The following is a 12,555-nucleotide window of genomic DNA, read 5'->3' as shown; positions in this document are numbered from 1 at the left end:
TAATTCTGGTTTCAAATATAACATAAATATGAATATTCAGATAATATTTGACTGACGTGCTTCCATAAAACAACATAACGTCTACATTTACAAAGATAAATGAACGTGAAACTTATTTCAGGAGCTTCTGTCACAGCTCATGATGCTGCAGTCACTTCCTGTTTACATGACTCACCGTTACAGATGTTTACCAGCAGCCTGAAGACATTTCATACATTTTAATAACACAGCTCAGTTTTGGTGAATCATAAGTTTGAAACTAGCTTGTTAGAACTCCAGAAGGTGATGGATTCATGGTGCAACCCAATGCAGGAAATATACATTTTAATCTCAATTAAATAAAGCAGCTGTTTCCAACCTCCTCCGGCCTTTGAACGAGGAGAAACGTCTCCTCGTGGTCCCTCATTTGAAGGATTCCAGAGGCCGAAGTAAGAAAAAAGCCAATCAGAGAAGATTTTTATATTGTTATTTTTGGTATTACTTTAATCATCTTGTGACCCTCCTCCAAAATAACAATAAAATGAACTAATAAAATATCAATAACACTAATAATATTAATGTAGAAACACAATAATGAGACGACGGGAGGAGTAATGGAGGTTCATGTGGAGGGTGCGCTTTGTGCTAAAGTAGAGAAAAGTGGGCTGAACAATGAACTCAGTCATCTGAGGAGGAGGAGGATGAAGGGTGGGAGGATGGAGGAGGAAGAGGAGGAGGGAGAGCGAGTGGGTGAGGACAGCTGTTTCTAATCAATCGCTTCCATGTGATTGACTGACTGGAGCTCATTGGCTCGTTGAAGGTATTTTATTTTACAACTATAGCTCGATGCGAGTAACTGTGTACGGATGACATAATGTGGCCGCTCCCTTCCACTTCTTCTCTCTTTTGGGGGGGGGGGGATCAACGTTCGTTTTGGCTGCACGCATGCACACACACACACACACACGCACACACACACACGAGTTTCTCATGTTGATGTTTTCAATTGTGTCAATAAAAAAGGTTTATGTTGAAATTCCTTCTCTCTCTCTGTCTCTCTCTCCCCCCCTCCATCCCCCTCTCCATAGGACCGACACAGACTGCATGAACAAAAACATTTAGGTAGGCCAAGTTCACATTTGGGAGGGGTTGCTAAAGGAGGCCCAGGGGGCGCTCTGAGGACCAGATGTGCTGTTTTTGGGGGGCTGAGGTTCGGGGGGGGGTTCACAAGGCTCCGGAGAAAGTGGAGAGGAAGTGTTGCAGAGAAGTTCGCTGAGACGTCACCGTGCAGCTGGAATGAACTCCCAGCGTGTCCTTCAGCGGGAAAGGAAAGAGACGATAGCTGCTACAAGATGAGTAAGAGGACCAAACTTAAATAAATCATGGGGAGGATTTAAGCTGCTGAGATGCACAACATTTCATATTTTTCCTCAAGAGTTCTCTCCAATCTTAGTTTTTCTTCTCGCTGAATATTAGATGCAGTTTTTCTCCCCTCAGGAGTCGGCTTGAGAAGAGAAAAACAGCTCATGATGAACTTTATTCAGATAAATGTAAGAGATGATGAGAAAGAGTGAGTCGGTGCGGTGAGAATAAGAGGAGAAGATTGTTTCCGGCAGGTTTTTTGATTCCTAATCAATGTCTGATGAGTGCTGTTCTTGCTCTTGACATAATAATATAATAATAACTGTGGGTCAACATTTGCATCTGAAAGTGCCGGAACACATTCAGTGAAAGTAAATATGTACTTGTCACAGACAGTATATTAGACATTTTACTGCTGCTCTTCGTTAGCGTCACTGCTGTAGACAGTTAGCTAGTTAGCACACGCTAACCATCGTAGCTTACTTTACAGAAAATATACACACAGTTTAATCTATTCCTTATTCCGATAAGGCCGAAGAAAAAGCCTCCAAACGCACTTCAACGCATGGAGACACGCTAAGTTTCCCAGTTACGGTTGCTAAGCTATGATTGGATGATGCTTTTTTCGGAGGCGGGGTTTAACAAATGGAACTTTTTTTTTACAGATTTAATTAAAAACTTAAATACAGTTTCTGCAATATGTTGAACAAAAGGTTACAATAAACAGCGCAACAAACACACTGATTTGATGAATTGGTAAATACGTATGAAAACAGAAAAGTGTTTCAGTTTTGCACGTTTTCTCAGCATGAATGCAAAGATATGACTTTAGACTTTAGACAATTGAACAAACTTAAGGGACAAAGAAACTTGCAAAATTATAAATGATTCATGTGAAATAGTATGGACACAGAAACATTAGGGTAGATCAGTGGAAGACATTAAAACAAGGATTCAATTCTTCAAATCTCAATTTTTTGGAATGAAACTTCATTCGTGCGTCATTTCTCACGAGAGGAAGTGAACAGAGGACAAATTATAACTTTTAGATTTACAGCGGAGGAACAGCTGGCTGTTGGGAAAACAGTTGAGAAATAAAGAGGAGTAAAATAGCTCCAGAGACGTAGGACGAAGCTTCTCCTCCTCTTCATCGGAGTCATCGAGGCCCCAGAGGCTCCTGCAGAGACGCGACGTCTTAAAGAGAAACACGTCTGTGGTGTTGGCTTTTCTTCGTCTCACTTTGTGGGGAGGAAGAAGAATCCACTCTGGAGAAGTTGGTGAAATTGGTTGACCAGAAAGATTTGGCCTCAGAGCAAAGGGGGTTGTGTTCAGGGACGACGAAGAAAGCGGGAAAAACAGGCACCCTCCCTTTACAAATGTTTAAGAGATGCGGCGTAATCATGATCTTGTGACTTTGTTATGTGTTGAATCTGTGGTCTTTATGCGTGTTCACGTAAGCTAGTACCACTAGGGGTCGGAATCACCAGAGGCCCCACGATACGTATCCTGATACTTAAGTCCCGATACGATATCATCACGATACGTAAGTCACAATACAATACTATTACGATACTTAAGTCGTGATACGACACTGGAACTTTAATGTGCAGAACTTATGTTAGAAATTGTTGATTTTCCAGCATGGGTTTGGTTTGGAAGAAACTACTGTTTTTGCCAAATACGATTGTTAGTAGTGTGTCATGTATTCAAGCGCCGCTGTCCCCATCTGGACACATGTGGGTGGACCTGTATTCTGTTTATAGAGGTCACACTGTCTCTGACTCAGGACTGTCTGTCCCCTGGTTCTTCTTCTTCTCCTCATTTCCAGATCCAGTTGTTTAAAGGCGGACGTATCATGAACATTTTCAGTTCTTGTGCACATACATTTGGGTGTCTGGGGTTCCCACTAACCCACCAACTGATATAAGGTAACATAGTCAGCCTAGATCAGATCAGGGGTTCTTAAAGAGACAGGCGCTAAAATGGAGCGCTTCAGACAGACGGTGAATACGGGCATGTTCATGACAGTCTGAGAAAAATAAGGTGTTTTTTGAACATTAAAGAATGTAAACATGTTCTTGCAGAAACCCAGAATACAAGTTTGAACCTAAAAATGAGCGAGATATGTCGCCTTTAAATAAACCCTGAAGCCACGAACCTCTACGGACGTGTTTGGTAGTATTTTAAAAGTCTTTCTTTCTTCATCAAGTTCAAGTTTAAATACGCTTTATTTGGACTCAACGTTGAATGAATAAAAGACTACATGGTACATGCTGTAAGTATTGGATTTCTCGTTGTGAGCATGAATCTGCTGCTTTAACAGCCTCCACTAGAAAACTACATACAAGTTTTTGGACAATGTCTTCTGCTCATTTTCTTACTCACCTACTGACACACGTGCACACAAATATACAAGCGTGGGCGCGCACAGTTACGCGCAGTGGTGCATGAAGGACTCCTTCCTTCAAGGAGGCGATCCATCCTCAACGTCTCACTCTTCTTCTTCTTCTTCTTTCTCCTCCTCTTCATCTCCACCTCTCCTCTTCTTCTTCTCGTCCTCCTCCATCTCTCTTCTTCTCTTCCTCCCTCCAGACAGGTTTTCCTTCTCGGGGAACACCGGACTGTTGCGCCCCATGTCGTCGCGTCAAGCCGGACAGAATGAGATCTGATGCCGGTTTATTTAGCTACAAAATAAAAGCACGTATGGAAGAAAATCTATAGAAAGACGCACAGGGCTACCGAATCACTACAAAGTGTTATGTTTCCAGAAGAAAGCCTCCATAAATAGGTCTACATTATATGTATAATGTAGACCTATATGTATTTATATATTTAAACTTATATATTATTTTAAATAGTATAGCCCAAAAGAAAAGTTAATTTAATTATTTTAAAGTGTAATTTTGTCTTCGTTAATACGGCCTAATGTGATTAAAATATCATGACCTTTCACTTCAGACTTATATCATCTATAAACTTGTCAAAGGTCGGTGAATATAATAAAAGTAAGATTTAATTCACTACTTTAATCCTTAAATCCACTTTGGCACTTCTGTGGTTTAGGATCAAAAACAAACTCGGGCTTTGATTTTGAAAGGCTAAACCGGATGTGTTGACTGCTACATTTTGGCTGATTTGACACCACTCTCCACAGCAGCTGAGTCTCTCCTCTCCACCACACAAAATAAGAAAAGCTCGCTCGCAGTCTAAAAAACAATGAGGGCGCACGACGCGCAACTCGCTCCAAGCGTCTCCAACGGCGGCGGAGGATCCGTAGCGTGCGTCTGCGCGCCAGCCGGCGGGAGAAGGACCACAGGAATATAACTTGACCATCTGCGGAGTTTGTTATTATTATTATTTTGTTGTTGTTGGGGGGAGTAATCATGCCTTTCTGCAAACGGACGATACTTCCGAAAGATGTGTGCAAGCCCGACGGCGCGAGGCTGCAGCGGTGGCGGCAGGCGGAGGTCTACGGGGACTTGGTGGACGTGTGCGGCTTCAGCCTGTGCTCGGTGCTCCGTCAGCTCTCGGATCTGTCCCGGCAGTCGGTGAGCATCCTGGAGGAGCTGCAGGGAGAGCTGGTGTCCGTCTGCCGCCGGTCCGGCGCGCTGGAGGGCAGAGTGGTCCGGCTGCAGAGGCACGTCTCCGCGCTGGTCAGCAAGCCTCCGCCGAGAGGTAAGAGGAAATTAAAACGCGCACACACACACCTGGAGTCACTTTGCACAAGCGTGCACTGACAGAAGTTTAGTTTAATGTCAAACTTTCTGATATCAGCCCGCACGCGCGCTCCTTTTATCTGGAGAGATTTGTGGTTTTGTGATATGACCGAAAAAAAAGAAAAGCGAGCGGCCACTGCGCGCGGTGCACATCAGCAGAGTTGAGTAAGTGAGAGGTTTATTATTGGAGGGTTTCTTATTGTCAGCTGGCGGAGATGTGTCCGTGCGTTCACTTGCTGCAGGATATTTCAGAGATTTTACGCACAAACGCTTCAAAAAGGATCCAGAGAAGTGATTCAATTCTGCTGGGAAATAACGGGGATTTTATACGTAACCAGAATTAAGTGACACTATGTGAGCATGTGAGCATGTCAATAGCCGGTGTAGGAATGAGTTGTGATGTTTTAAAACCACTCGGGATGAACTGAAAGTCTTGCACTATTTAGTTTTTCTGACCAGTGAACTTCTTTTGACAGAGGCTCTTTCTGGGGCTCTGGTTCCGTGGACATGCGGGGTTTACAGGGTGCCCCTGAAGGCAGCACGCTGTGGGTGTGGAGGGTGGAATGTGAACTCGGGTGTAAAAGCAGAGATGTCGTGCATGTTTCTGGAGTTCCGTCTCTCTACCTGTCACTTTGTCCCCGTCACCTCCTCCTCTGCCTTCACTCATTGATTTGTGTTTGCTTTGAGTCTCTGTTGACTTCAGCTCACAGTTTGGGGGTTAAAGTGAAGCAGGTCAAAGATTCAAGTTTCTGGTAACTGGACCTTTTTGTAGAGAACTCATCAGTGACTTCCTCTTATATATTTTTATATTTTTCGTTATATCATATTTTAAGTCTTCAGGCCTCAGGAGCAGATCTTTAAGTTTGGAAAGTTGAAAATGACTTAAAGATTCATTTTCAGTGATATTTTAGGATTCATAGTTTAAGGTGTTGCCGTGTATGTTAATCAGCTTCATGAAAACAATTCAACGAACCTCCAAAAGCCTCACAATAACGATCAATAATCCAAAATGACCCTGTGATACATTATATCTATATAGTACATAATAATTAACATATGAATCAATACACAGCAGCAGTGCTTGAGAGCGGATTGGTCCTTTAATTCACTAACATTCATGTTTTTATTTTAAAGTATGAGCAGATTTACTGAGCTCGTCAGTGTCACCACACGTCTACCTCCACCTGACGGCAGCTCAGGTGACGCCACCCAGATGCATGATGGGAGATCCCCCCCCCCCCCCCCCGTGGCTGCCAACCTGCTTTAACTCTGCAAACTTCTGCAGGAAACTCAATCACACTTTTCTTCTTTGTTTGCGGCTCAAAGAGTGAGCGCAAGAACGAGGCGATCAGTTTATGAGGCTGATGGCAGTGTGTGTGTGTGTGCGTGTGTGTGCATGTGTGTGTGTGCATGTGTGTGTGTGTGTGTGTGTGTGAACACGTACAGTGTGATGTGACAGAGAAAGTCCCCCTAAACACAGACCAGATGTAGAGCTGGGAAGAGGAGAGGAAGAGATAAAACACAACGAAGCGCGTCTTTTAGTTTACTTTAACGAGAGGAACTCGCCCGTGTGTGTGTGTGTGTGTGTGTGTGTGTGTGTGACGTAAAGATCCTCTCTCTTCTTCCCTCTCTTTATATTCTGCGTGGGTTGTTACTGTATCACTAACGTGGGCAGAAAGCACACGGCTAAACAATCAATAGAGCCACATGGGCCTTCCTCTCTCATCATCATCATCATCCTCTCTCTCTCTCTCTCTCTGATGAAAATGAAGACAGAGACGGATAATAATGTTTTAAAAGATCTATAATGAGACAAAGGACTGTATGTATGTTCATATAAATACTGCTATCTGATGCATATGTGGCTCTTGTTTATCTAATATTCTACAATTCTATTTTATAGTTAATCGATCGGTCGGGGGAGTCATTTTCATATTTCTGTCTTCTTCTTTGGTGCCAAGTGATACCTGTTGTGCCTCAGGACTAAAGGTTCGGCCGTGAGAAGTACTGACGTTAAGGTGAGGGGAAAGCTCGTGGTCACGCTGTACAAAATTGTAAAATTGGTGATGATGAGAAAAAACACATCACATTCTTTTCCTCGGTCAGATTTGCGTAATGAAACACGTGTTCCAGGCTTTCTGGGTGAGGGGATTTTTTTCCACCCGAGTTTGCGCAGGAGTCGGATCTCCTGCGCTGCGTTCAGGGGCCTCGAGCGCCGGAGCTGGGGGGGGGGGGAGGAAGAGTCGCACTGATAAAGAGGAAGAGGAAGTCACTCTGCAGAGCTTGACAGCGTCGGAGTTTGTGCATCCAAATCTTCCACTGGCAGCAGACTGGACTTGAGGATATTTGTGCTCCTGAGTTTCTCATACTGGTTTTTATTTCCTGTCGCTGACCCCGAGTGCAGCAGGAATGTCCCAAGTATGTGAGTGGAGAACCGGAGTTCTATGTTTTCATTTGGTGCCGGCCTTTTCCTTTTTTTGTTTTTCCAAAACCTAATTGTCTGGGAAACCACATTCTTGCTCTGAGCCCAGACCGGTTCTTAAAGGCTGATTCCGCTCGAGTTTGTCGTCCCCGGTCGAGGTTACAAAAGGCTGCTCTCTGGGATTCGAACCAACGATATCACAGCAGGTGTTTTCCCTCAGCTGTCAAAGGCACGATTACATCACCACATTGGGGGTGTGGCTTGAAGTGCATCATGATCAAGTTTCAGAAAGAGGTGCCACCCTTTTCTTTCTGCTGCACAGCTATGTGATATCAGTATTATTCAATACGTCACTCATTAAAGTCACAGTATAGAATAAAGTTTGTGTCTCCGCAGTCGGCTGCATAAAGTCTGATGGGTTTCCTCGTGTGATGTCACCAGACCCTTCGTAGTGCGCTGCTCTCTTCTGTTTGAGGCTACATTAGCCACTGCTAGCATAACACACCCACATCCAATGCTAATCCACTGTAATCGTAAAATGGAAGTAAATGATTACGAGTCGGTATTCCAGATTTAATCAAAATGCGTCCCAGTGTATCTGCTGGGGAAAGTCTTTCCATTGTTTGAATGGCAAGACTTTGAGCTTCACACGTAATCTACAGAGGACCTTCATCAATTAACAGAAACAGTGCAGAAAGTAACCATCTCTAAACGAACAACTGGAGAATCCTGAGGGGAAATATTTCTGAAAATCCTAATTTAACTCCCCTCCTCCTCTCTCCCTCTCTCTCTCTCTCTCCTCCCTCGTTCCCACGGCTGGACATCAACCTCATGACTCAATACCCCTCTCCGTTGGCCCCTCTGTAATTCCTCTTGTGTTCGTTTCTTACTTCTTTTCTCTTTCCTCCTCTTCGTCCTCCAAACACTGACATGCAAGAGGAAGAAAAAAATCCTCCTTAAAACAGCTTCGGAAACTCGTTTATTTAGAGATGCATTCAGGTTCCGACCCGACAAAACGATGCATTCAGTGTCGATGGATCACTTTGTTCTGTGGTCCCACTGTGTGTTAATAGTCGATTCAGGCCACGAACTCTTTTCAGAGTCAAAATATTCACTTCTCCTCCCCCTCCTCCCGCTCCATCGCTCTTCCCACAGGCGGTGATTCACAGGTCAGCTGCAGCTTCAACACGCCGCAGTAATCGGAGCTCAAAACAAGTGGAGTTATTCATTAAAACTATAACATCTCCTCGAGAACAACACGGCTGTAAAGACTGTAAGACGTTGCCTTTTAAATGTTCAGTATTTCTCTGAAACACACACACACACACACACACACACACACACACACACACTTACAGCCAAAGGGATACAAGTTTTCTTCTCTAAATGGTTTTGGTTGGGCGGGTTACCGCAACCATCCGGAGTGAGTGCACTGTTATAGGCCTCCGTGAAATACAACACAAATGTGTGTCTAATATAGCCACCCATTTGTCAAATGGCATGAACACACACACACACACACTTTGCTGAGTTTGTAGTCTTATAGTCTGGAGAATATAAAGAAATGTTCAGTAATCTCAGATTGGGAGTTATAGAGCAAAGAGAGGGAAAGGAAGAATAAAAAAACTGTAGAAGAAGAGATGAAAAAGAGTTCTTTAAAGGAGCAAAGAGGAAGGGAGGACGAAGAGGAAAGATGAAGATTGACAGAAGTGGAGGGATTGGAGAAGAGGAGGGGACGGGAGGAAGGATGTGGAGATCATAAGGAGGAGACATCGACAGTTATGTCATTTCAACAGCTTGAATTTCCCGTCTTGTGCGAGGAAACGTCTCCGAACATGACGGTGATGGTTGAAAACTGTTCTGTTGATGACTTTGATTTAATTGGAAAGAGCTGGAGCTTGATTTTTAACTTCACATCTGCCAGATGTTGTTTCCATGAGAGACCTTCTCTGTTTGTAGCACTGGTGGGAGAAGCACTTTAAGTCCCTTCGTTAAAGTGGCTGTAATCAATGAATTATAATAACAATGTGTCCAACGACAAGGTGTCGCTCAAAGTGAATCTGCAGATCGGCTTCACAGTGAGTCTCAGCTCGTCCTTTACCTTTGGTCCTGCTGTAGTCCAGGTCCTCGCCAACGGAACTCAAACTCAAATCGTCCAAAAAGTCCATTTAGGTCCACAAACAGACGTGAAGAGCTCTAAAGTTTGTTATTTTTATGTGATACTTCACAAGAAGAAGAAATCTTTCTGCACACTGTACAAAATAACAACTAGCACAGAGTCCAGCAGATTCAGTTACAGCGGTGACATAATGCAGGAAGAGGCCCGGTGTGATAAAACACTGTACATGTGCAGAACAGCTCTCTCTCTCCTCTGTGACTGGTGTGTGTGTGTGTGTGTGTGTGTGTGTGTGTGTGTGTGTGAGTGAGTGCAGGTTTTCTAGTTTGTCGTCTATCATGCTTTCAAGACTTCTCCTCTCCTTCCTGTGTGTTGCACACACACACACACACACACACACACACACACACGCACGCTGTCCATGTCTCTCTGCAGTGCTAACATGAGGACAGTTTATATTATCTACAGAGATTCCTATCATAGAAGAAGAGGGAGGCAGAGGGGGAGAGGAAAGGAGATCTGATAGTTGTAATGTGTGTGTGTGTGTGTGTGTAGAGAGAGTTTGTTCAAAGAGCAGTTGATCGTGAGTCCATGTAAACACGTGTGTGAGTGTGTGTGTGTGTGTGTGTGTTAGCTGTGGTGGTTGTGAGTGGGCTAACAGCCAGCATCATGGGTGCTGCGTGTCTTCCTCAATGTGTTTCTGTGCAGAGCTCTTCTCTCTGAGCTGTAACGGACAAAAGGCCGGCTGTCAACACCAACACGCTCAACGCCGGCCTAAGGCTGTAATGGAGGACGCGATCACTTCCAGATGACGGACAGAGAGCAGTGTGTGTGTGTGTGTGTGTGTGTGTGTTTAGGGAGTTACCTGGTTCACATTCAGGAAAGAAGAGAGAGAGATTGTGCAAATGTGTGTTTGTTTTAAGTGTGTTACCATTGACAGCAGGGTAGGAAAGGACACAAACGAGGAAAGGAGACAAGGAGACAACCCTGTCTAAGAAAGCATGACTGTTTGTTGCGGAAAAACTGTCACAGCTACAATTTAAACTTGACACTTTAAGATTTAAAGAGTTTAAAACTCATTTTGATGAAGCTAAAAAAAGACACGTTTAATCTGGAATATTGTGACGTCACGAGAATGTTTGGTTTAAATATCATCTGTTCATCACAGGAAACGAAGCAGCGCGATACAACTTAAGTGACTTTAAGCTCAGCAGCGACATCCTTTCAAAATAAAGGTTTTATAATCACTAAAGAAGTGAGTTCAGTGTTGGTTTGTTGGATCAGTGAGTTAAGAGGAGAACTAAAGTATTTATTGGCAGCCTGTTGTGGCGATACAACAACAGGACACAGTTCTGACACCGAACACATGGACCTGGACGCCCCGATGAGTGTGTGTGTGTGTGTGTGTGTAGCCTCCTGCTATACCAACCCACAACCTGGCAGCCACGAGGCTCTGCGGTTTGGACTCGGTTTGTGTTGGTAAACAGCTCACAGAGCTGCTACGTCTGTGTTCTTGTGTTTGAGTCCATGTTGATGAGTCGCCATTAAGCTTCCACCTGATCATGTGTCTATGTTCGCCGCAAAACAATAGAATTACATGGTGTGTCAATTCAGCCTGGTCTCACCCAGCGGTCCTAACCTCACTCAGTAGTTCTAGACCTTTGCTGTGAAGACGGAAGTTTATTTTGAAAGGACTGCATAGATGTAACGTAGTAGTTTTTTTGCTCTGTAATTGTATTTTATGAGCTCTTCTTTGCAGCTTATTCGTCCATAGTTGTGTGTTGCTGCGTGTCCTCTATCTGCTCTCTGAGTTCATTAGTGCACTGTGTGAAGCCGGCACTCTGCCACACACACACACACACACACACACACACACACACACACACACACACACACACACACACACACTTATCAGCTCTCAGCTGAAAAGCTGCTGATTATTTGTGGGAAATTTCCCTCGAATCCCGTTTAAAGTTGCTTCACTGGTTTTCCCTTCATGGTGCGATTCAACCTTCAACTCTCTCGACTCCATAATAAACTCTCTCCACACATACCGGTACAAGAGGAGCGTGTTTTATACATTTTAAAGACTTAAAAGCAGATTAATTGACAACATCCTGCTTCGTTATTTCCACATTGAATGCTCATCTAACAGACTGATTAGACAGCTGTCACATCCTGCAGACTGTAATACTTCTAGCAGAGCTTGTGTTTAGTACAAGTACTCAGCAGTACACAATACTTCAGTTGCTCGTCCAAATCAAATTTAAGCTCCAGGCGTCCAAACATAAACACCTCAAAAAGTCATGAATTCAATATAACTTGTTTGTTTTTATAATGATATAGTCAAAACTACGGCAAGCACGGTGGGTCAAACCTGAACCAGAAACTTGGACTTTATGTATTACATGTTTCCTGAGACGTTATGTTTAAATATGCACATGAGGCATTATCTAATGAGAGTTATGGAGGAAGAATAAACCAAAACAAAGCGTCTCGCCTGAAAACACGTGGCTTCAAGTGAACAATCTAAATGATGGAAGAAAAAGAGCACATTAATACGATCACAACTAATAAGAGTCACATAAACACAATACAAGTTATTAAGTGACACGACAGTATTAAATTCAGAATTTATGGAGAAATAAAAAACGTTTGAGTTGCTGTGCAGGTATAGGTGTGTGTGTGTTTAACGTCTGTTGCTTTGTGTGTCGCCTCTTGTATTTGTCTCTGCTGGTGTGTGTGTGTGTGTGTGTGTGTGTGTGTGTGTGTGCTGACTCAGCAGAGCTGACACACACACACACACACACACACACACAGAAGCACAGCAGAATACACACAAATATAACATTCGGGCATTGACTTGACATTTGAAACAACATGCTGCCTGCAGATATATGGAAAGATTGCGCGCACACACACACACACACACACACACACACACACACACACACACACAC

General features: G+C 43.7%; 1 protein-coding gene across 1 annotated transcript in view; it reads left to right on the top strand.

Annotated features, from left to right (window-relative positions):
• Positions 1-4,506: 4,506 nt before the first annotated feature.
• The window catches only part of nhsl2 (NHS-like 2), a 99,047-nt gene continuing 90,998 nt past the window's right edge, over positions 4,507-12,555 (top strand). The window contains exon 1 of the mRNA XM_031851214.1: positions 4,507-5,016. Within this exon, the coding sequence (XP_031707074.1) occupies positions 4,725-5,016 (292 nt within the window). The 5' untranslated portion in view covers positions 4,507-4,724. The remainder of the gene's footprint in view (positions 5,017-12,555) is intronic.

This window comes from Anarrhichthys ocellatus, unplaced genomic scaffold (assembly GCF_004355925.1).
Source record: "Anarrhichthys ocellatus isolate YVR2014 unplaced genomic scaffold, GSC_Weel_1.0 scaffold11, whole genome shotgun sequence".
Lineage (NCBI taxonomy): Eukaryota > Metazoa > Chordata > Actinopteri > Perciformes > Anarhichadidae > Anarrhichthys > Anarrhichthys ocellatus.
Note: the sequence above shows the minus strand (reverse complement) of the source record. Positions and strands in the feature narration are given on the sequence as shown.